The sequence below is a fragment of the Mustela erminea genome, chromosome 11 (assembly GCF_009829155.1).
Source record: "Mustela erminea isolate mMusErm1 chromosome 11, mMusErm1.Pri, whole genome shotgun sequence".
NCBI classification, from domain to species: domain Eukaryota; kingdom Metazoa; phylum Chordata; class Mammalia; order Carnivora; family Mustelidae; genus Mustela; species Mustela erminea.
The window spans coordinates 3398656-3420527 of NC_045624.1; the positions used below are offsets into that span (position 1 = coordinate 3398656).

Genomic DNA, 21872 nt, shown 5'->3' on the forward strand with positions numbered 1-21872 from the left:
AGGGCACGGACTGCATGGAGCACTGGGTGTGGTGAAAAAATAATGAATACTGTTTTTATGAAAATAAATAAATCAATTTAATAATAAAAAAAAGAAATATTAGGAGTTTTATCTTTGTCTTTGGAAGCAAAAATTTCACCTGCATTAGAGAAAAACTGATTTGAGGACAAAACAAAACAAAAACAAAAAATAGTTGTTTTATTTCCATCCTTACATCAAAACATTCTCTGTATTTTTACATGACACAGATAATCATCAAGTGTAATTTCTGCTTTTAAAAGCATCAGGAAGAGTGCTGAGGCAATTCATGATGACAAGTGCTCAAGAGAGACTCATTCAGTCAGTCCTCGGTGTTTACGCCTTATTGCTTTCCCCTGACACAACAGGCTCCTTCCCTAGCTGCTGGCTTGGGGCGCCAGATGGAGAGCAGTGCACAGACCAAAGGAACATCCACCTGATCCAGAGGGGTGGGGAGGACAGGGCGGTGGAAGAGTAGATGTGCGTACGTGTACGCATGCACCTTCCACGTCACTGACTCAACAGCCAACAAAGAGCCCAAGAGACGATGGGTCTCTGAAATGGTCAACGACACCCAAGCTGTTTCTTTTTTCTCAAATATATAGGCTCATGCACACGGCTGGGGACAAACAATATCGGATCGTTACTACGCTCCACCCACTGAGCCCAGGAAGAAAGAAAATCACACATCCTCATGAACAAAGGGGCAGGGATGCATCTCTCCATCCCCATCCGGCTGGCGTAACCTGTGTCTATCAGTGATTTCCACATCTGCTGCAGTAGGGGAATCTTTGGTCTGCTCAACAAAACACCGTCAAGGGGTTAATCTTTCCACAGAGTTCGACCAGTGTACAAATCGCTGTTAAAGAACTCTGTCTAGCCTTTTGGTCCGGTAGTTTGTGTGTGGGGTGGCGTGGAAGAGAGCCGCAGAGTACAGGAGAGTGTGGGTGACAGGGGTGTGACGGCCCGTGGCTTGACTGTGAGTGTGTCCCACAAGATGGCTCTCACGGAGGTCATTATACCTGTTTGCTGGGTACCGTAGAAAAAATCATTGACATTCCTAAGCATGGGAAGAGTGAGCCCAAGACGGACAGATAATGAGTCCTGTAGCGGGAAAAACTCCCACACATTTCTAAAAACCTGTGGAATACACAATCTCGGTAAATAATTTCAACGCTAATGGAAAAGGGATGCAAGTCTAGACATGACGATTCTCCCGCAGGGAAAGGTCATAACATTTTACTGTTTGAAAATTGAAAATCGGACGTTTTTCTAAATTCTCTGTACATTCCTAAATGTAGAGTTCAGATGCTGCTGCAGAATTAAAAGATATTTTGAGTTTCTTCCATGGAATTAAGATCTGAGTAAAAACCACACGAGCTCAGTACTTCTTTTCCTGGGTACTCAGGCAATGAGAGCATCTCCTATAAGCCACCATGAGTACCACAAAAGGCATAGGCACCCTCTCAGGGCACAAGGATCTATATTTTCTTCAGCATTTTTCATGGATTCCGTCAGTGCCTGTTACTTTAAGTATAATTTCCTCATCTGAGCCATGAAAACACAATTACATAAACATGAAATTTTCAAAAGACACAGTACAGCACGGAAATAAACCAATAAAAAATTCTATTAATACATCCATTCATTACCAGGATCAAATCCTTCAGAAACCAAACTTGGTAATCTTCAACCTCAGCCCTGCAGTTAAGATCTTAATAAACTTAAAACAGGGAGTCTGCTTCCCATGATAAGTCGTACACATTAGGCACTCAACGATTGTGGGTTCATGTCAAGGTCACCACCGAACTAAGTTAGATAACCATCCAAGTCGCAAATATGAAACTTCTGACAACTCATCAACCACAACTGGGCCTCAAGCACCTTAGCGTAACTTTCCAGCCACACACTTAAGTGAACTTAATAGAGTCAAGAGCTGTAGACTCACGGCTTCAAGTGGGCCTTATTATCTATGCAATTTCAAGCACGGCAGTGGTTAAGGAAAAGCAAACCTCTTCAGTCAACGCAGCAAGCACACCCTCGGTGAAGTAAACCTTGCCGGCGCTTCGGCAACGTCTCTCCTGCAGCCAGACTGGGGGGTCCAGAGAGACGGTGAGGATGCTGACCGGGCTCAGAGCAGGTCCTCAGGCCTGCACCTCTGCCCAGGGGATGAAACCAGAATGATCCACGGATGACATTTGGGGCCATGAGGCAGCTCTTGCTCGTTACGGAGCCGAGCTTACCCCGACAGCTCGATGCTGCCTAACTGGTCAGTGCCCGGGCTGACCGCCGAAACCCAGAGCTAGTCCCCCTACTCTCACACCGCAGCCCCCGGGGCCCGGGCTCTGTAAGTCACTGTATCACGGCTCCTTTCTCCTGTCACCCCAGAAGTCACCCTTGAACCTATACTGCCGCATAAGGAAGTTCAACAAATGTGGCCAATGCAGACTCAGCAGAGGCCAAACAGAGCCAATGTTCCATGCTGTTCCTCCATGCACTTGGTCCCTGCTTCCCCCAAAGCCTTTCTCGCCCGAGTTTGAAAGGGTCCACCCTAACTTTCTCCACATCTGGGAGAAGATGGCACCACGTACTGTCTTCTCATTTAGGCAGATGTCTTCCGCGGAGGAGGACGACACGCTGCTTCTGCTTCGGCCACGGGGAGAGGGCGTCGGGGAGGCAGCATGCCCGGCTTCCTGACAGGTCTCCTCTTTTTATCAGTGGGTTTCTTGTTTACCCACAGGCCTGGTGAACGAGAGGATATTTGCTGACTTCATGGATGGGGGTCCCCGCAGGGCTGAATGTGGACACATGGACTGTGGCACGTGGCTGAGGCTTCTGTGGTGGAGAAAGAGCTTCAGGTAAAGCAGGTGTGGGCAGGATTTGGGGGAAGGAAATGGACGATGACGTCCCAGGCAATGATGTCGTCAGCGAAGGCAAGGTGCGTGGGCCACTCAAGGAGTTAGATCCTATTTTCCTCGAGGGCTCCAAAAACCTGGTTCATTGGGTGACTGAACGAAACCACAGACTCAAACTTTGTGGGTCAGTCACTGGGAGGGGTCAACGGGGAGGTCGCGATTCACCTGTTCGCAGACCCATCGTGCAACCAGACGGGTGGGGCTGGCACTGCACTTGGCATTGGCGCGACCCACGCAGGACAGAGTTGTGTGAGAGGGAAGGTATTCAGACCTTGACCCCTTCAAATAGAAGGGCTCTTAGCCAGCCCTGCCCTTTCAGGGACACAGCCCGTGCTGACGGTCCTTGATAACGGCTTGAAGAAGGTGTAGTGACATCACCAAAAGCTGCTGTCTAGGGGCTGAAATTCACACATCCCCGGTCTTTTGCCTTTTAGAGTAATCCAGGAAATAAAAAAAAATCAAAACACCATTTCTTCTAATAATATTTAACAGTTCCTTAAACATTAAAGACACATTTTACTTCCCCAGCCATGTAGCAGGATTCTTTAAACTCTGACCACCCAACATGGCTCACAGCTCCCTCCGACACCGTTGTTGGGACAGCGTACCTGTTTCTTCCTGACCACTCACCCCCAACCTCATCCCCACTCTTTCCTGGGTGCTATGCCTCCACAGTAACTAGTAGAGCACCCTGAGGAGATAGCTACTTGGTTCATATCTGTATGAGGTTTGAGCGGTGAGCACATTCCTACTGATGTGTCTTAAGGCCGTGCTAGCTCAACGGAAGGTGGCGCGGAGGGATGTGTAGACGTAAGACGTGGTCTGTGAGCCTTACATAATCAAGAGGTTATGGGATTTGGCGAGCAGGTTCTTGGCTTTCATCAGATCCTCCAAAGGGATCTATAATCTACCGGTAAGGATCAACGTACTTTAGATTCAGTTTGAGCTTATGAGCTCAGACAATTTCCAGATGTTCCAACATCGGAACCCCTGCGGGGCCGAATCCCGGTCCGCACAGCGATACGTTGGGTCTCCTCTCTCTCCCACTGCTGTCTTTCCACACCTGTTGCACAACCACTACCTTTGAAGTTATTCAAGTGGGAGATGAGATTGAAAATTACCTACTGCGTTCTTCCAACGCGTACAGAATCTATTAATTGCTGCTTACTTTTTAAAATCAGGAGAAAGACATTTGTTACATCCTCATTTTTTCCCCTTGTTTCCAAAGGAACTCATTAAATAACTAATTAAATATGAAAAATTGCTACAAAAGCCTTAATGCCTTCAGGGATGGTGCAATAAAAAGAAGAAATAGCTATACCTACCCATAAGGCACACAGCTAGAGAACGGCCTTGAGTGTACACCTTTCCTCAACTGATCTCCAGTCAAGGATTTCTTAATTTGCATTTAATTTGCTTACTTTATTACCTTTGCAGTTTTCTGTTAGTATCAGTTTTTGTGTTAATCTTCTTTATATATCATTTTGACCATGTCTAACCTGGAGTTCCTTGATTTAGAGGAAAAAAAAAAAATAGGAGGGCAGAGGCAGTGGTTGTGTTCTGTTTCTGCAACTTACCAGCTGTGTGATTTGGTTAATTTACTCAACGTCTCTGAGCCTTATTTCTTCCGATGTAAAATCAAACTGCTGAATTAGATATCTGGATCATAAGCTGTGCTCTGCTGGAGAGGGGTGCTCTGCTGGCCTGTCTGGACACCATTAGGGAAGCGCTTTCATTTTGTTGAACTTGGCTTATTTCCTTTGGGGAAGAGGGTTCTGTTACTAAAGCAAAAGTCCAAAAATCACTGGGCAGGATGGCCTATAAAATGCTTTCAATGTTGAATGTTCTTTGCTCTTATAGACTAACCCATCTTGGAATGGACACACCTTAGAACCAATAAGCCCTCACCAAATGCTGAAAATAAGGCCCATTCAAATATCATTGTTATGTCAACACGTTGTTAAGTACTTACTAAACAGTGGCTTGAAATCTCCATGCTAAGAGCAGGGCTCTGTGCTGAAAGGTTTTTTTCCCAAGCACCGGTGTGATGGGCCTTGTCCCCAGATGGGGCCTCAGCCCCGATCTGCCTCCCTCAGCTAGCAGGGGAAGAGGCGGGTTCAGAGCTGGTGTTTCCTACTTTCCAGAAAAGAGGGCTCTTGGCAGGAAGAAGGGAAGTGCCTGCCCCATCCTTGTAAGGAGCAGAAAAAGTCCATAAAATACAGGAGGAGAGTTTGATGTATTAAGGCTTTATGACTTTTAACAACAGATCAGTTTTGCCTACCAAAGTTCTCTTATTAGTCTCATTCTCTACCTGTGTGCCTAATGATGTGGAATTGGGGGGATGGAGTGCTTATTTTGCTTTTCAAAACTCAGTGCCAGATGTTCTAATTGTCTCGAGTCTTCTTAGAAATTTCTCAGGCTACTTGGAGAAATGCTGCATACCTATGTAACAGGTGTAACAGGTGTATGTGCGCACACTTTCGTGCCATAAAGTACCTGAGGTTCTAAGTAAACTTGACTTTTATCTGGGGCATCACAAGCCCTTTTAAGCTCTTTGAAAACCAGAAGCTTCCAGGACCGTTTCTAGTCCACAGGACATGCCAAGATTAGGTAATCGCCCTCACAAAACTGTCGTGTTTATGTCCGAGCCATTCTTCTAGTTTCTTTTATTCCCCCCAAATCCTGTTCTTTTAAGCAGAAATGTGTCATAAGTTCAGATTTCTTTTCTTTCTTCCAGAATCCCACTAACCCTCTGCTGCTTTCCACTGTGGTACTTTCCAGGCAACCATGTTCTGAAACCCTCACAAGGAAGCATCTCCGGCTTTCCAGAACCATCTCCATGCGCCCTGCAGTCCTCTACCGCCTGCAGCAGACAGATGAGCCGGCCCCCCCGGTGCAATGCCACAGAATCGCTCTGTTCTTCCAACCCTGGGTCACCCCGGCCAGCCCCCTTCTCTCCCACTTGGCCTTTCTCCTCTTCTGGGTCTCATAGGCGTCAAAATAAAAACCTTCCTCTGATCCAACATCTGTCTAATAAGTGGATGGGGTACCAGGCAGGCTATTAACATTTAAAAATGTATCTCCTCCCCTCTCCCATTTAGAGACCAGGTTTAGGAGAGGTAGGGAGGGTCGCAATTCTCAAATTCCCTGAGTAAACTCTGTGTCGATCCCAAATATTCTAACACGGAGACTAAAACTCGCCTCTTCAAAATAGAGAAGCAAATTCTTTCGTTAATTTTAAAAACACACGTCACCACTCAAGGGGAGCTCCGCTGCATGTTAATTTCTCAAGAGAGAATCAAGGGACTCCATTTCAAGTTCTTGGTGGTGATGTCCCTCTTGCCGTGGGTAACCTATTTAAAAGGTTGGATCTACCCTTCCCAGAGCATAAATTCCCATGATATTCAAGAGGAATTCTCGGAGCCAGTCAGAACACAGCCTTTGAGTTTTAAAATGTTTTGAAAGAGCTCTGCTCCCGTCACCAGTTTCCCCATTTTATTCAGCAGATTATGCTGGTGTCTTTTGGTGCTTCCCCCACTCCACACTCACAGGCGCGCCCACGGACGTTTTTTAGAAGCCTCTGTTCTCATGCACTTTCAGATGGAGGAAAGCAGTTTTTCCTAAGTTCTGGCAGAGGAAGTTATATCTCTTAAAACATTGATCAGAAACGAGTAAGGGGATAATATATAAACTGTCATGGAAAATTCTAGTATCAAGACTTGAGTATATCACTAACATGTTTTGTAACGCCGCCGGTGGGGGCTGCCTCCCGGATCCTGCGCCATCCAAGCCACCACTGTTAAAAATAAGTGGACTCCCTATCAAGGTTGGCCCGCAGCACTGACTTAATATCTGTGCTCGTGGCCATTTTTCCTGAGAAGGGATTGCTGCAAATTTCTACTCCATTACTGCAAAATCCTCCCGGAACTGGAAGCCAAAAGCAGCAACAGTATCTGTTATTTGGGAGTTGAGTGATACAAGTCCAGGTCTACCATGAATGCAGAAATAAGAGGTACTCACTGGACAGGCACAAGCTATCGGGGACTTCTGGGGTGCAGAGACCGTCTTCACAATGACCTCTACTTAATTGGTCACTAATGACTGTGAATAAATACCTTATTTTTTTCTTCTTTTGGCTGTGCTATAACTCTGAACCCGAGATCCCAACCATGGACAGCTCTGTTGGGTTTCATCACCAACAGCTGTGGGTCGAGTTTCGGTTGCTCTCAAGGTGGGCAGTGCGTTACAGCGATGACCTTAAACGTATTGTAGGGCTTGGCTGGTCTCTGGCATTTAGCAGGGTCAAGGTAGAGGAGCACACGTGAAGGTTGGGGCAGACTCAATTCTGATTACGTAATGGACGGTTACAGGGACTTGCGGCGATCAGAGGCACACCCGGACAAGGCGTGAGGAGTCCTAAAAAGTGAACGACAGCTGGAGGGGAAAGGAGGAAGGAGAACCAACTTTCGGCATCGGATCACTTTAGGGCACGAGAATGTCAGCCTCTTGCAGAATTACACTACTCCACCCCGGTGATGTGGTTCCCACTCCTACGCTTTGAGGCCCCCAGGTAACCGGACCTGGAACCTGAAATAAAAACATTTCAGCTCGCTTCGGTTTTCCAAACCATAACTGACACAAGAGTACACAACGGCCGCGCCGTATCTTTTTAAAGCGAGGGATTCACACAACCGCCGATCTCTACACACTAACAGGCCCCCGCTTCCTCCCCGAATTAGAATCTTTTCCTCAACTTTCAGAATTCTAGATGAGCAGACTCGTTCAGCCCTTTCCCATGTAAGTGGCTGAACGATGTCCACTGCAAAATCCAGTCAATTAATGCCAAACCCGGACGTGACTCATTTCCATAAAGGATAATAATGCTGTAATTCCTGATGAGGCAGAAACTGTACATGAAGAGCACTTTTGCATGGTCCACAGGCATGCTGGTGAAAGTTAATGGGAAGCATCCCCCAACCCTCAAAGTCCCCCAGGTTTTCTTTGTGGAGCGTCTGAAGGTCTTGGGCAAGCTTTCCGGGGTAGCTCCGGTACTGAAAGTGAGGGGGCAGGATTACGTCCAGTGTAACATCAGGAAACCATAATAAAATGTGTTTGATATCAGAGAAAGCATTTTTCAGAAAGGAAAGTCAGCTGCTTTCCATTTGTTTTGAGTTTGGGTGTTGCATACAGCCAACCTGGGATTGTTTGGGTTTTCACTTAGCCTCCCGAGTGACACTTGTTTATTGACTTCTTTTAGTCGAGCACATAACTTGCAACCGGAAGGTGGGAACTACTTGTAGACACCAGAGCACAGTAGATTATGGCTCCAAGCCAGCTGCTTGCTTCAATGCATGTTGTTCTCTCTGGTGATGAGACTAAGTGTTCCTCCTCTAAGAGCACCACACCAGCCACCCTCTTCCTTCTGCGCAAAGACGCGGCTGCTCCCCACCCCTGCACCCCCATCCTCTCCCTGGCCACTTCCTCTCCCCACCAGAACCCACCTGGAGATTCCAGGCACGCACACCTTGTTCTGCTCATGCTCTCCCTAGGGTGCCCGACTTCCGAGTTCTTCCTTTCATACGTGGACCCATTTGGCAGCCAGAATGTTTCTCTCTTTCTTCAGAGTCCTTGATGTATTTCTACACAATCTTAAGAATCTATTGTTCTGACTCTTGTCCTGTTCCTTCAAAGCTCATTTTTATCCAGAGAGGCTTAAGTAACTTAGACAATGAGCAGAACAGAATTTAATGTACACTGGTTCGAACACTGCATCCATTGTCACTTTTTTGAGTTGAGGAAGGACCACCTCAGAAATAAGTCCTGTTTGCACTTCTTAATACTGAATCTTGTTTTTCTTGGTTTCCTTTGGCTACTACTTGTTTTTTTTAATACCACATTTACCTTCACCATTTGACTTTCCCTGTAACGTACTTTCATAAAAAATTTAACTCTCCTGATGGTCAAAGCCAGCTCCTCTGTTTCAGTATCTAATTTTACTATGAGAGAAACAACAGTATCTAATGCAAAGAGCACTGGGCAAAAGATATCCGAAGTCCCACTCCTGGGCCATCATCACCTGTCCGTTCCTGGGAAGGTCTGTCCTCTCTCAGAATTCCAAGCTCCATGCATTTTCATGTCCACTTTACAAAATATGCTGTTTATAAGAATTTTCATTCACTTTAGAAAACTCTTTGCAATGGCATTATAATCACAAAGATCCAGATAAATAATTTGGCCTCTCAATCAACACTGGATCCTGGGGTTCCTGATTTAATAGGAGAATAGACACATCAGCACTCTACATATATGGGTTTGTGCAGCTCGGAGAAGAGTGAAAAACGACAACAAATAGCTCTCACACACAAAGCGCTATCAGAAAACCAGCTTCCAGGGAAGGGTCCAGAAGCTCCCCAAGATAACACAGAGTATCTCCATACAAAAGGAGATGTTCTGGAGATCTTTGAAGGAAAGTCAGGTTCTCAATGATCTGTGAGATTCCTAAGCCTAACAGGTGGACCTGGTCATGGGGTGCACTTGTGAGGTCTTTTCCAAGTCTGACTTTGTGATGCAAGAGGCCAGCTTGTGTGTACACGTGCACATGCTCGTGCATACACATCCACACACATTACAGATCCAGAATCTACCACTGAAGACTCATTTTGCACAATATTTGAGCAAAAATGTATCCTGGCTCACTGGAAGCATGGAGGATTAGTCCTTCTGTCTTGTCTTACTCGCAGCAGTATTACTGATCACTGCTTTTCAATTTTAAGTCATTTGAAATAAGGATGGTAGATTTTAAAATAAATTTGTGCTTTTACTTAGGGGAAAAAAATCCTTAATTTTGTTCTCTAAGGAAGGATTTAGTTCATTTGAGAAAATAAAATAAATTTTAACCAAATCAGCTTCAGCTTTTTCTACTTCCCCTGCTAAGCTTCACTCTGGACACGCTGGTGAGACGAAAGGCTTGGCGAGCGTGGACCTGCTGTTTAGTGGGGAGCCTCTACCATCCGATTGGCCTCAGAGCCAAAGGATGAGTTCACTTCATTCAGCTTAAAGGATATTTTGTTTCCAAACATCCCTGGACTGTTCATACTTCATTTAAAAATAAGTTTTGGCATATCTGAAGGTAAAGGGAAATGGTCTTCCAAAAGTTCATTCTCCATTTTAGTCCAATGTGTTTACACAGCATCTTAAAAAATCCATATATTCTCCTATTTTTAGTACATATTTTAACCAAAAAATGGGGAAAAATCAGCAATCTCTGACTAATAGGTAAAATCATTGGGTTTTATAGTTTTCCTAGATTTGTTTTTTGTTAATTTGCAGTAATCCTCAGCAAACAAACGTTATTTCCAGCTGCTACCCAGCTTCTGACTCCCAAGGTAGGTTAGAAACTGTACCATGCCTCTGTTAGTTTGCTAAGAACTGTCAGTCTACTGCAATAACCAAGTAAATTTTCAAGAGTGTTGGACATAAGTATTGAGCCACAGAAAATCCAAATCCTCAGATTAACGCCTCCCAATGTAAGATATAAGGTATCACCGTCGCAAACTCCATCAGTATAATGAAATGATCCCTAATCCAAAAACCAAACCAAACCACAAACCAGCATCTCTTTCTCCTTCTCTCTCTGTCTTAAACAAAATGCTGGAGCATATCCCTCTGCCCTGGCCTCCCTATTAACCCCCACCCAGCTGGGGATGGGACTGTGCTCACAGCTCCACTAGCAACAAGGACGAAATGCGATCAAGAATGGGAGGGCTCATTCAGAGCTCTGCCGTCTAAGCCCACGGAGCTGAGCTTAAATGTCTTTAAAAATTGATAAGCAGCAAAGGAAAAGGAAATAGTCTTCAACAGTCCCCTAAAGGTGCATTAAATTTAGACATGAGACCTCCGCGCTCCGTCCCGTTGCTTCTCCTGCCCTGGTCCTGCTGTTGACCCTCACTGTGTTCTGCTTCACAGGAGGGCCACTATGTCCTTCTCAGGGTCAAGAAGATGCCTGAGAATGGGAAGACAGCCTCCTGACTCCTCCCTGTACCCACAGCCGTCTCTGTCCTCCGCGCTCTGCCCGTCCACATCAGCCACAATGGCCCCAGGGGCAAGGATGGGAGGTTTCCAAAGACTAGAAGGTACAAAATCAAACAAGACCCTACATGTCCTCTAAAACCCACACCCTAATTATTTCCACGCTCCTGACATGTAGAGGGAAATGAGAGTAAAGTTACACAGGAGTCCTGGGCCTTCTTCCACATAATAGAGATCAGGCTTCTCAGTGCCTGCCTTTGGGCTCAGACCTATGAACTGCAGGTGCTTTCTCCATAATTATGAGCCCTGTCCCATGGTCAGAAATGCTCCCTGAGTCCCTGCTGCCGTGAGCCTACAAGCCCAGGGCACATTCGCTTTAGACCTAGTGAGCAGAAGAACTGTAATAAAAGGAAGCCCACTTAGTCACAGGACGCTAATTTAGGGTGGACATTTTTCTTTCTTGAACAAATAATCTGTAGAATTTTTTCAAAGGAGGAGGGGTCAGTTGGCCTGTTGTGAATCTGTTGGTGCTCACGCAACAGTGAGCTCTCCCACCAAGAAGAGGGATTCTAGACTTCTCTATTTATAAAATCTTCTTCCCAGAAGAAATGAAAATTGTATATGAGCTCCTCAGATGATAGTAACGATGATGATACTATTAAAGTGGGCTCTCTTTTTTTAATAAAAAAATGGGCTTTGGGGGAATGACCCCCAAAACGCACCTCCCACTAAATACAGATCCAAAGTTGTCTTCATACTGTCTCTGCAGAGTTGGCGACAAGACTATCATACACTGTCCCCAAAGAGGCTCTTGGTTTTCCTGAACTCGAGTGGCCCCAATCTTGGCCCCAATCCTAGCAAGCGGGACCTGACAGCACCCCTAAAATAAATCGGGGAAATCAGCTTCTGCTGTTGATCTACCAGGCTTGAACTAACTGCTCTGGGAATCTGCTGGTATCTCCCAGGATCTATTTTAATGATCTGCTCTAGGAGAAGCAAGCAGTGATTAAAAGATAAGAACCCTCACAATCTTTGAGGAGGGAATTAGGATATCTACAGGAGTGCTCAAACCCGGCTTGCTGGTTCCCCTTCATTTCTGAGACTCAGGCTCCCAGCCTCTGCAGATGGCAGGCCCGAGTGGCCTGGTGAGTGGAGATGGAGCCCTCCTGGCCATCCTTGGCCAGCCCTGAAAGCCCTGCTACTTCTCAGCTGGGGCAAGGGGCTCTCACGGGGTCCTAGCTGTGCAGTTTTCCTGGCACCGAGAGTCGTCCCTCTCTAGAGGCCCAGGATGAACAGCAATCTGTCCACCCTGCAGAAATACTTGAGCAGAGGAGGAAAAGGGACACAGGTATCACAAGAAAAGTCCTTTAAACACAGCTCCTATGTCCTCTCTGGACTTGTGTTAGAACCAGATCAAAGTCCTGTTGGAGGGTCAAGTACAGGGAAATTTGGGGCGGGGCTACCCACTTCTTCCAGCCTCCCTCCCTACCCAGCCCCCCAAATTACAAAGTAGTTGGAAACCTTCACAACAGCTGTGCGGAGGAAAGAGGCCTTGGTGGAAGGGTCCCTTCGCACCAAGTTTCCCTCGCCGCACGCTTGCCCCCCGAGCCCCTGCGTGACCGCGAGGCCGGGGCGTCTTGCAGAAATAGAAGTCCGGAGGGAGGCAGGCAGACCCCAGCAGCGCTCGCCCAGCGCCTGTGTTCTCCTCCAGCTTCGGGGCTCAGGGGAGGGCAGTCACGGCCAATGCAAAACCGCTCGGGAGACACATCCCCCGCTCCCGCACACGCACACGCACCCCCGGAAAGCAGCGTTACCTGCTCCTGCTGCTGCACGGATTTCCCCGAAGCATTAGGCTCCTTGGCCGTAGTCATGGTCCCCGGCCCCGGGCGCGCGGCGGCACGGGGGCAGGTGCGGTCTGACGGTGAGTTCCGAGCCACCGGAGTCCAATCGGCGGGGAGGGGTGTGATTCAGTCCATACTTCCGAAATCACACGGCTATTTCGGGGAGGGTGGGGGAGGGAGCGTGGGTGGACCAGCCTAGTTTTCTCTCCAAATGCGAGGAGCGGAGAGCGGATCCGAACAGGGGAGAGGCTGCGGCTTGGCGGGGCTTCTCCAATTAGCAACAGCCTCCGCAATCGCCACAGAAACAATGGTAACTGCTTAGCAACCGGCAAGTGGCGGCGCGGTGCAGGAAGGGGACCCGAGCGATGCGCGCCGCTCCCGCCCGCCGCCCGCCGCCCGCCGCCCGCCTCCCGCGGCGCACGGCGCATGCTCGGGCCGGCTCGGCTGAGGAGGGGGCGCGGGGGGGGGGCGAGGAGGGAGCTGGGGGGAGGGGCCGGAGAGGGGGTCCCGGGGGAGGAGCGGCGTGGGGAGGCCGGAGAGGGGCGGCAGGGCCGGGGTGGCTGGGAGAGGGGACGGCGGAGGGCACCTGGCGGGGACCCGGGCGGGCGCGCGCGGCCGGGGGACCGTCGCCGTCCCGGCTGCCCAGCCTGGGGGGCCTGAGCCGGTGCCCCCCCCCCCCGGCCGTGCTCGCCCGCGGGTCACACCCGGACGCGGGAGGGGGGCGCTCAGGGGACGCGCGCAGATGGTCTTTGTTTCTCCCTTCTGCCAAGTAAGTGCCCCGTGCGAAGGCAGCCGGGGCAGCGGTCGGGGGCACCCAGGAAGGGCATCTCTTCTGCCTGCCGGTGGGTTTTGCAGGGATGCTAGATGTGGAATTCTCGGCATTTTTTTTTTCCCCTTAAAATTCCGAAAACTTACTGCTTCCTCTTTCTACTCAAAGAATCTCCTGTTTCTCTTTGAAAGATCAACCAGAACCTCAAGGGTGTCTGTCGGTTAAAAGGGGAAAAAAAAAAAAAAAAAAAGGAAAACAGCATCTGGGGTGACCTTATAGGAGCCAGGCTCCCTGCTGAGTCCGGAGCTCAAGGAGACAGCAGGACAGAGAGGCCAGTCCCCTGGCCCCTGCCTGGTCTCCTGGCCACCTTGCACTGCCCGTGGGCCCTGCTGGGCCTCCCTGTCCCTACCCCTGCGGGCACACCAGCTGGCTGGTAGAGGAGAAATGCCGTGTGGGCCGAGCTGACTGGCTCTGGGTAAAACACGAGTAGCCACTAGATTACAGGTGGGAATGTCTCGGGCCTTACAGATCGGCAGACCAACCCAGCGCCCAGAGGCCTTCTGCTGCCCCTGTGCGTGAACAGTGCCCTCTGCAAACACTCCTCTTAGTCGTCCTGGTCTAGATCTTCTACTGTATCCCAAAGGCCTCCCAGGCCACAGGCATTCCCTGGCCTGGGGGAGCATCCCCCTCCCTGCACTCAGCACTAGGAAGTATCCTCAGTAACAAAGTTGCCACCAGGAAAGGGGAAGTAGATACATTTCCATGCAAAAGCTGTCCAATAGCCGACCTCTTGTTCGGTTCCTTCCCGGCACCCCTGGCCCTCAGTCATTTCCCCAAACAAACACACTTGCAAAAGCCGTCGCATCAGATCCTTCTTTGGAGGTGACTGATCAACCCAGATCATGGCAGAGCGGCCCAGGTGCCCAGGACAGGCACCTTCGAGTGTGCAAGGTTTGCCTAAGAATCCAAAAAAAAAAAAAAAAAAGGAAAACCCCGTGTAAACTCCTGTCACACAGTAAGGATTTGGGGATTTGCTTGGGGTTTTGTTGCTTTTGTTTCAACTTCCCTATAGGACAGGGTGTTCCCAGTCCTTATCTAACTCCTCTTTGTGGCCTCACAACCCAGGGTCTGTGCACAAGTTACCATCTGTGTTGGTTTCGAGGAGTGTACCAAGCCAAGCAGACTCTCAGGGGAGGTCTTCACAGAGCTACAGCCTCCTGCGTGGAGGGGGTCTTCACCCCAAGTCACATCTCTGGCCTCAGGAGGCCACTGCGGTGTCATAAGGCAGGCAAGCAAACCTGCCCACAGACGCCAGCAGCAAAGACTCAGCTAGAAGGGCTGAGCAGCCATCCCCCACCCCCCTGCCCGTCCCTGGACCACAGTGACCCCAGTGGTGGGGGGGCGGGGCAGGAGGCACCTGGTGATAAGTGAAGTGAGTGGCCACATCTGGACCCAGTGGTCTCGGCTGCAAAATACCGTTTTACTATTTCAGTCTCATTCCTGAGAATCTCAGAGCTTGTTCTCCAGAGTTTCCACTTGAACGAAACTCCAGAGGGGGCGGGGGGTGGGGGTCAAATCTTAACCCACCATCTGTTAGCATCTCTGAAAGGATCCACTGCTAACCCCAGAGGCCAGGAGCACCACCCCACATGGACATCCAAGGACAGGGACCACAGCAGGGAAGGAGAAGGGAAGGGATCCCGAGGCCGCCTCCTCCTCTCGGTTTCTGGGGCCGGGGGTTTAACCCAGGGAGAGTGAGTCGTAGGCTGGGGGTACTCGGGTGTGTGGTGGGGAACGACATGAACCTCCCCACCCCGGTGCTTCCGTTTCTTTATTTCTCAGGAAAAATTTTACCTATTATTTCACATCTATGATGAATACGATGTAAGTAAAGTTCTCCCGCACCTGCAAGATGGTACCTGGTCCTTCAAAGGAGGCTCCCACTGGCCTCACATTATGAGATCACGGAGTGCTTGCCTGAGCAGCTCCCTCCCAGCCACACACCCCCATTTGTCACCTCTGGTTTTGGGAGCCGCAGGGTGGAAAAGTCAGAGCATCACTGGTCAAGGGCAAGGCCAGACTATGCCATTCAGAACCTTTCGGTGCAATTTTCTGGCACCAAGTCCCTGGGCAGCTGACTTTTCTGCGTACTTGACCTTACGGCACTTCGGCGAGAAAGGGCGGGCTCTCCTGCCAAACGCAACAACACGGTGAGGCCGGCGGACAGGAGAAACCACGCCTGGTTCCGCTTAGACGAGGAACCGAGGACAGTGCAACGGCTGGAAGCAGAGAGCAGGACAGCGGTTGCTTGGCCTGCGCCGAGGTGGAAGCAGGGAAGTGCTGTGTACAAAATGCCTGTTCCGGACCATGGCCAAGTCCTGCAGAGAACAGCACCGGGCCGCCCACTCCGTCTATTCCCAGGGTGGATCGCATGTTAAATGTTCTGATCACAAGAAAAAATTTAAAAACACAGAGAGCAAGGGTGGCCTTTTGTCAATATTTGAGAATGAATCATCGTCCCTCCAGAGGCCGAACAGCGTGTTGGTGGTCATCCTCCGGCTCGATGTGGTGAGCGTCCCTCGGGACCCAGAGCCCATGTCCAGGGAATGGAGGACTCGATTTTCCTGCATCAGCAATCTCGTCTCAAACTCCGCGGTCAGAGGAAAGGCCAACAACCAGCTGGTACAGGGTTTGGTTCTCCACCACCCCCCCAACCCATGGCAGTGTAGACCAAAAAAAAAAAAAAAAAAAGTTACAGATAAATGTCTGGAAAGCATCATCTGTAAATACTATGGTTTCCAAATTCCAGAGACTGTGGGAACTACAACTCAGAAAAGTCCAGGGTGACTCCAGCAGGAACAGGAGTGCCCCAAAGGCACACCCCCCATTCCTTCCCAATGTCACACGTATTTATTAGCAAAGGGACCGTGCTTACCTGCCCCCATAACAATGACAAGAAGAGCAGCTCCCTGGGGCTGTGCTAAGAGCTGCGCACCCGACCCCCAGCAGCTCCGTGAGGCTCCACCGCTAGTCCTCCCATGACAGAAGGAAACTGGTATTCAGAGAATTTAAATCTGAACCCCTTGGCTACCCAGAGACTAGGTAGCCAAACCAGGATGTCAGCCTGGCAATTCAGGCCTGGGGCCACCGAATGCCTGCAGAGTAGAATACGGAAAGCATTTGCACAGTCCACGTGCCAGGAATTTCACACACTGAGAATTTCAGACACCTCATCTTCCCCCTTAAAATCTCCTCAGTGCCGGTGGTGTTGGTTGGCTCGGGCAGCAACAGGGTTCCACGGACGGAGGACCTCCAGGGCTGAGACCGGTTCTCACAGCTCCGTCCAAGGTCAAGGTGTTGGTTCCTCCTGAAGCCTCTCTCCTTGGCTTGTGGACGGCCCTTCGGCCCGTGTCCTCACTCGTCAGCCCTCTGCGTGCGTCTGTGTCCAAATCCCCTCTTCTTCTAAGGACACCAGCCAGACTGGCTTAAGCCCCCTCCCCCAATGACCCCAGTTTACCTCACCTCTTTAAAGACCCAATCTCCAAATACAGTCACGTTCTGAGCTCCTGCCTATTTGGGAGGGGTCCACAGACGGACGGGGGCACACGGTTATCCCGTGTACTGTTAGCCCTCTTGTACTTATGAAGAAAGCAGGCTTAAAATGGCGAATAAGTTCCTCCAAAATCATAGTCATTGGTAAGTGGCAGAGTGGGCATTTAGATCCACTGGTGTGATCAAAGCCCTGCTACACACACACACGCACGCACACACTCACACTCACACACACGCGCGTGCGCGCACACACACACACACACACACACAGACACACACACTGCCTGAGCCTCACTGAACACCTGCCGAGGGCCTGGGCAGGCTTCTACTCCCTAAACTGTCCGAAGGAGAGTAAGGCTCTTGCCAACCCCAGCAGAGCCCCGCCCCCGCTGGCAGCTAAGATGCCCTTGCTCAGGCCTTTACTCGGGTGACTCCCTCCCTCTCGTGTCTAGGAACGGTCCCACTTGACGCAGCACACGTGTGTCCAAGCAGCGTCCCAGCTTCTGGGAGGCGAGAGCTCCTGGGCCAAGGGGGCAGGAAGAGGAGGATCTACAAGCTGACGCACCTTCGTTCTGTAGCCGAGTACTTCTGGGGAGCGAAATGCCCAGAGCAAGGGCTAGGCCAGGCCCTGATTCCCGACCAAGCCAGTTCCTTCCCGGCACTAGGGCCCAGGCAGCCGGAGCCTCACAGAGCACAAGGCTGGTGTGCCTGCCAGTGGGCAGCCGCTTGTCCTGCCGTGTTACCCCCTCCCATTCCCGTCCGCACTGTGGCCGCTGCTGTTAGAATCTCTCAGCTCTGCCGTCAGCCCCACTGAATGGACCTGAGGTGGATCAGGTCTTTGCAGGTGCATCTGGAGAGAGTTTCTTGTGGGCATGCTGATGGACGCTTGCTCCACTCCCTGCTCCAGAGGCGTCCGACTAGGGCACCCGCACAGGCCTGCGTCGTGCGCAGCTCCATGCCATCTCCCACTCCTCTGAGGTTGGCTCGCCTTGCCCCAGAAGCCCTTCAGCTAAAACAGCTTTGCCTCAAGACCCACCCGTTCTGGGCACCTGGGTGGCTCAGTGGGTTAAGCCGCTGCCTTCAGCTCAGGTCATGATCTCAGGGTCCTGGGATCGAGTCCCGCATCGGGCTCTCTGCTCAGCAGGGAGCCTGCTTCCTCCCCTCTCTCTCTCTGCCTGCCTCTCTGCCTACTTGGGATCTCTCTCTGTCAAATAAATAAATAAAATCTTAAAAAAAAAAAAAAAAGACCCACCCGGTCTGCAAGGCTTCACCGAGTCCTTACCACGTGCACACAGCAAAAGCACCCACAGAAACAGGAACACGGCCTGACCCGCTGCTGCAAGGGGGGGATTGGAATATCTTTCTGGTGGAATCTATGAAGATTCTGAGTTTTTCAGCATCAACCACCTGCAAGAGGAACTAACTTACAACTCCCTGAAAACAGGAAATGGGGGCGGCAAGGTAGGGTTCCCTGGAGAGGCAAGCGGAGATCCAAAGAAGCAATTTAAAGATAAATAAATAGAAAGAAAGCACTGAGCCTTACCAAGGGGGAAGAGAATGTGGATAAGTTTCCTGAAGACTGGGTTTCTGTATTATTTATATACTAAGGATTTGGCTCACTCCATTATGTAGGAGCTTGCAAATCTAAAGTGTGCAGAGCAGACCAGGAGGCTAGAAACTCAGGGAACAACTGAGGTTACAGCTTGGCTCAAAGGCCAACTGAGGGTAGATTTCCCTCTTTCTCTGGGAAGATCTTTTTCTTAATGACTTCAACTGATTGGGTGAGCCCCACCTACATCAAGGAGGGTAATCTGCTTTATTCAAAGTCTACTGCTTTAAATGTTAATCACATTCAGGAAATCAAAACTAAAACCAAAACCACCACCACCACCACCACAAGAACTTTCCACAGCACTCTCTAGTTCGGTCAAAAACTGGGTCGAATGGCCCAGCCAAGTTGACATGTAAAATTATGATGACAGGCTCTAAGTAGAAGTGACTGGTGGCGGCATTTTAGTGTTCTTAATTTCCTCCCCTTCTCCTGCCCCCCTGCCCCATCTTTCTCCCTGGGATGCTTGCCCCCGTTTTCAGCCATGAGACCAAAGCCATTCATGGGACACAGCCTTGGGAAGGCACTTCAGACCTGAGCACCTTGTGAGGAGTTTGGTAGTACCCCCAGATCGTTACCTCTGAAGTATATATACGGGAAAGAAAACTAAAGTTCTCTCTTGTCTAAGTTCTGTCTTGTCTTTGTATTACTCCTGAGAGTTGAACGCAGCGCCCCCCACAGCGAGAGCGGATAGAAGGCGGAAGGAGCAGGAGCTGGTCTGTTGCATTACACCTGCAGGATTCATGATCATTCTCTGTGTAGTAAACGCGTGAGCATCTAAATCAGGGCCCGCACACTGCGGCCCATGGGCCAAATCCGATCTACTTCCTGGATTTTAAATAAAGTTTTATTGGAATGCGACTGTCCCAACTCACTCATATACCATCTAACAGGTGCTCTGCGTGACAGTGACAGACGTGACACCATAACAGTGACCATGTGGCCTGTAGGTATAATATTTACTATCTGGTCCTCTGCAGAAACAGTTTGCTGCTCCCTGGCCTGGAGGTGTCTTACATGCCAAATACAGGTATGTCCATTCATTCGGAATCAAAATGCAATAGAAAAAAAAAAAAAAAACTTCCAAAATCAAAGTTGAGCACCTCCCCAACCCCCCAAACCCAAAGACAATAGAGAAGTCTAACCTGATTCACCATCAGCCTCAGCTCACTTCCCGCCATGCCCGTCAGAGTCCCTCCTCCATACAGGAGAGGCACACTGTCCCCCCACACCCGTGAGCACATCCTACAGCACCCTCTCCAAATCCACGACAGTTTCACGGGATGGGCACAGTGTCCCGGAAGCAGGAACTGCCTGTGGATTTGGGGGATACTGAGATCATTCAAACGGCCCAACCTCCATCAATTAGGGTAAGTGTTCAAAAACATGTGTTTGAATAAATTAACGATGCGGAATATTCAAAGGAATTCAGATATGCAGCATATTTGAGTGATTTTCAATTTTTTTCTCTGAAAGATGCTTGCCTTGCTGATCACAAACCTTTATGAGAAGAGGTAATGCTCATCACTCCTCCTGGGGACTAAGGCCACAGGATGCTTGGCCAGAGTCACTGTCTCCAGCTGCCGTGGAAGTCAAAGGCTGTGTTTACTGAGAAATTACTATGTGCTAGATGCTCTGTATGTAAGTCAGGACATCTGCTCTCATGGTCTCATGGTCTCATCGGAGAGGAAACTTGTAACAGATAAATGTCTTTTGGTCCTGCCTTAGGAAGTACAAGGAGACAGGTGTCGGGGGGAGTGGAGTTGTCCGTCTTTGTGCGAGGCTTAGCAGAACGCGCTGGGTGCACGCCAGGCAATGGTAAGCAGTGATGAGAAGCGAGATAATGGGCACCCAGGGTAGCATGGATGGATGGTAAATACAGTGCTTAAGGCAAAAGAATAAGAAATATCCATATTTACACATATATACATATATATGTAAGAATATATTTACATAAATGTTACAAAAGAGATACATGCGTATATAAAGAAACTAAAACCCTTTAACAAATAAAAAATGCATTCCTACAAAATATGTGTTTTGCAAAAATACACACAAACTAAAAAGCTGTTCATCAAATAAAATAGGCTATTTGCTGACGGCGGGGCGGGCAAAGAGAGTAAGTGACGAGCCCAGTTAGGGCGAAGAAAGGGAAGAGGGGAGAGAGACAGGCGGAGAGGAAGCGTAGGGAAGGAGAAGAAGGGAGAAGGAAGCGGGGAGTTTGCTTGACCCGTGGCTGAGCCTGTGCCGTGACGTCCAGCTCTGCCCGCTCCATTCCACACCTGTGGATCAGCTGGAGAAGGTCCAAGCAACGTGCATGGGAGTACACAACCGCCTGTACCATCTTCTGGAAACCTCCTGGATGCTGGAGAACCACTGCCTTAGTTCTTCATTGGCAGAGGAGGAAACCGGCTCTGAGAGAAAGACCGCTTGTTCAAGGTCACGTCGACTGTGGTCTGAGGAAGGTGAACCTACCCCAAAGTCAACCCTCTGCTCCAGGCGGGAGCCCCACACTCTCTAAACTAGGTATTCCCAAAGTTCCGAGCCAGCCAGAAGATTCTACACTGTGAGTCCAGGGAGATGTTCCCAGGCTAGGAATGAAATTTGTGGATATAACGCAAAGGGGCTTTTAAACCAATTCCCCTTTATACTCACATCCCGGCTTTTGTTTATTTCCTTTTTTATATTTAAATGCATATAATTTATTTATTTGTATCATGTTGTTCTCTAAGTACCTTCAACACATAGGCTCTGTTTTTCTCGAAGATGGCATTTCTCCTTTTTCCTTTTGCACCCAACTTTTAGGTGGCAGCCAGCCCCAACTCAACAAAGAACTCGCAGTTTTGAAACTTTGCTTTAAACATTTCACGTTTCATCCCAGCGTAGCTTAATTTCATTCAGGTTGTCTTGCCTGTCACATCTGCCCCTGAACCATCACCCACCTTTGAACACGGCCCCAGAGCAAGGGTGCTCCCACAGCCTGCAGGTCGGCCCCACGTGCTAGCGGGTCACGGCTCAGCACAGCCGGCTCCTCCCCGGGCACCTCCTGCGCCGGGAAGGCCTTGTCAACCGAGTCTCGACAGGTGCCCTGTTTATGGTTTCTAATGACCCCTGTTGAAAGGCAGCCCTAGTCTGGAGCC

The 21872-nt window shown here is 49.5% G+C and overlaps 1 protein-coding gene across 4 annotated transcripts in view; it reads right to left on the minus strand.

Annotated features, from left to right (window-relative positions):
- Window positions 1-21872, minus strand: part of DPP6 (dipeptidyl peptidase like 6) — an 854966-nt gene that overhangs the window by 429519 nt on the left and 403575 nt on the right. The window contains exon 1 of one of the 4 annotated variants that reach the window (XM_032304849.1): window positions 12776-13198. The exons of the other annotated variants lie outside the window; for them this stretch is intronic. Coding sequence (XP_032160740.1) covers window positions 12776-12832 — 57 coding nt within the window. The 5' untranslated portion in view covers window positions 12833-13198. Of the gene's footprint in view, window positions 1-12775; window positions 13199-21872 lie in introns of those variants that run through there. 4 annotated transcript variants of the gene reach the window in all.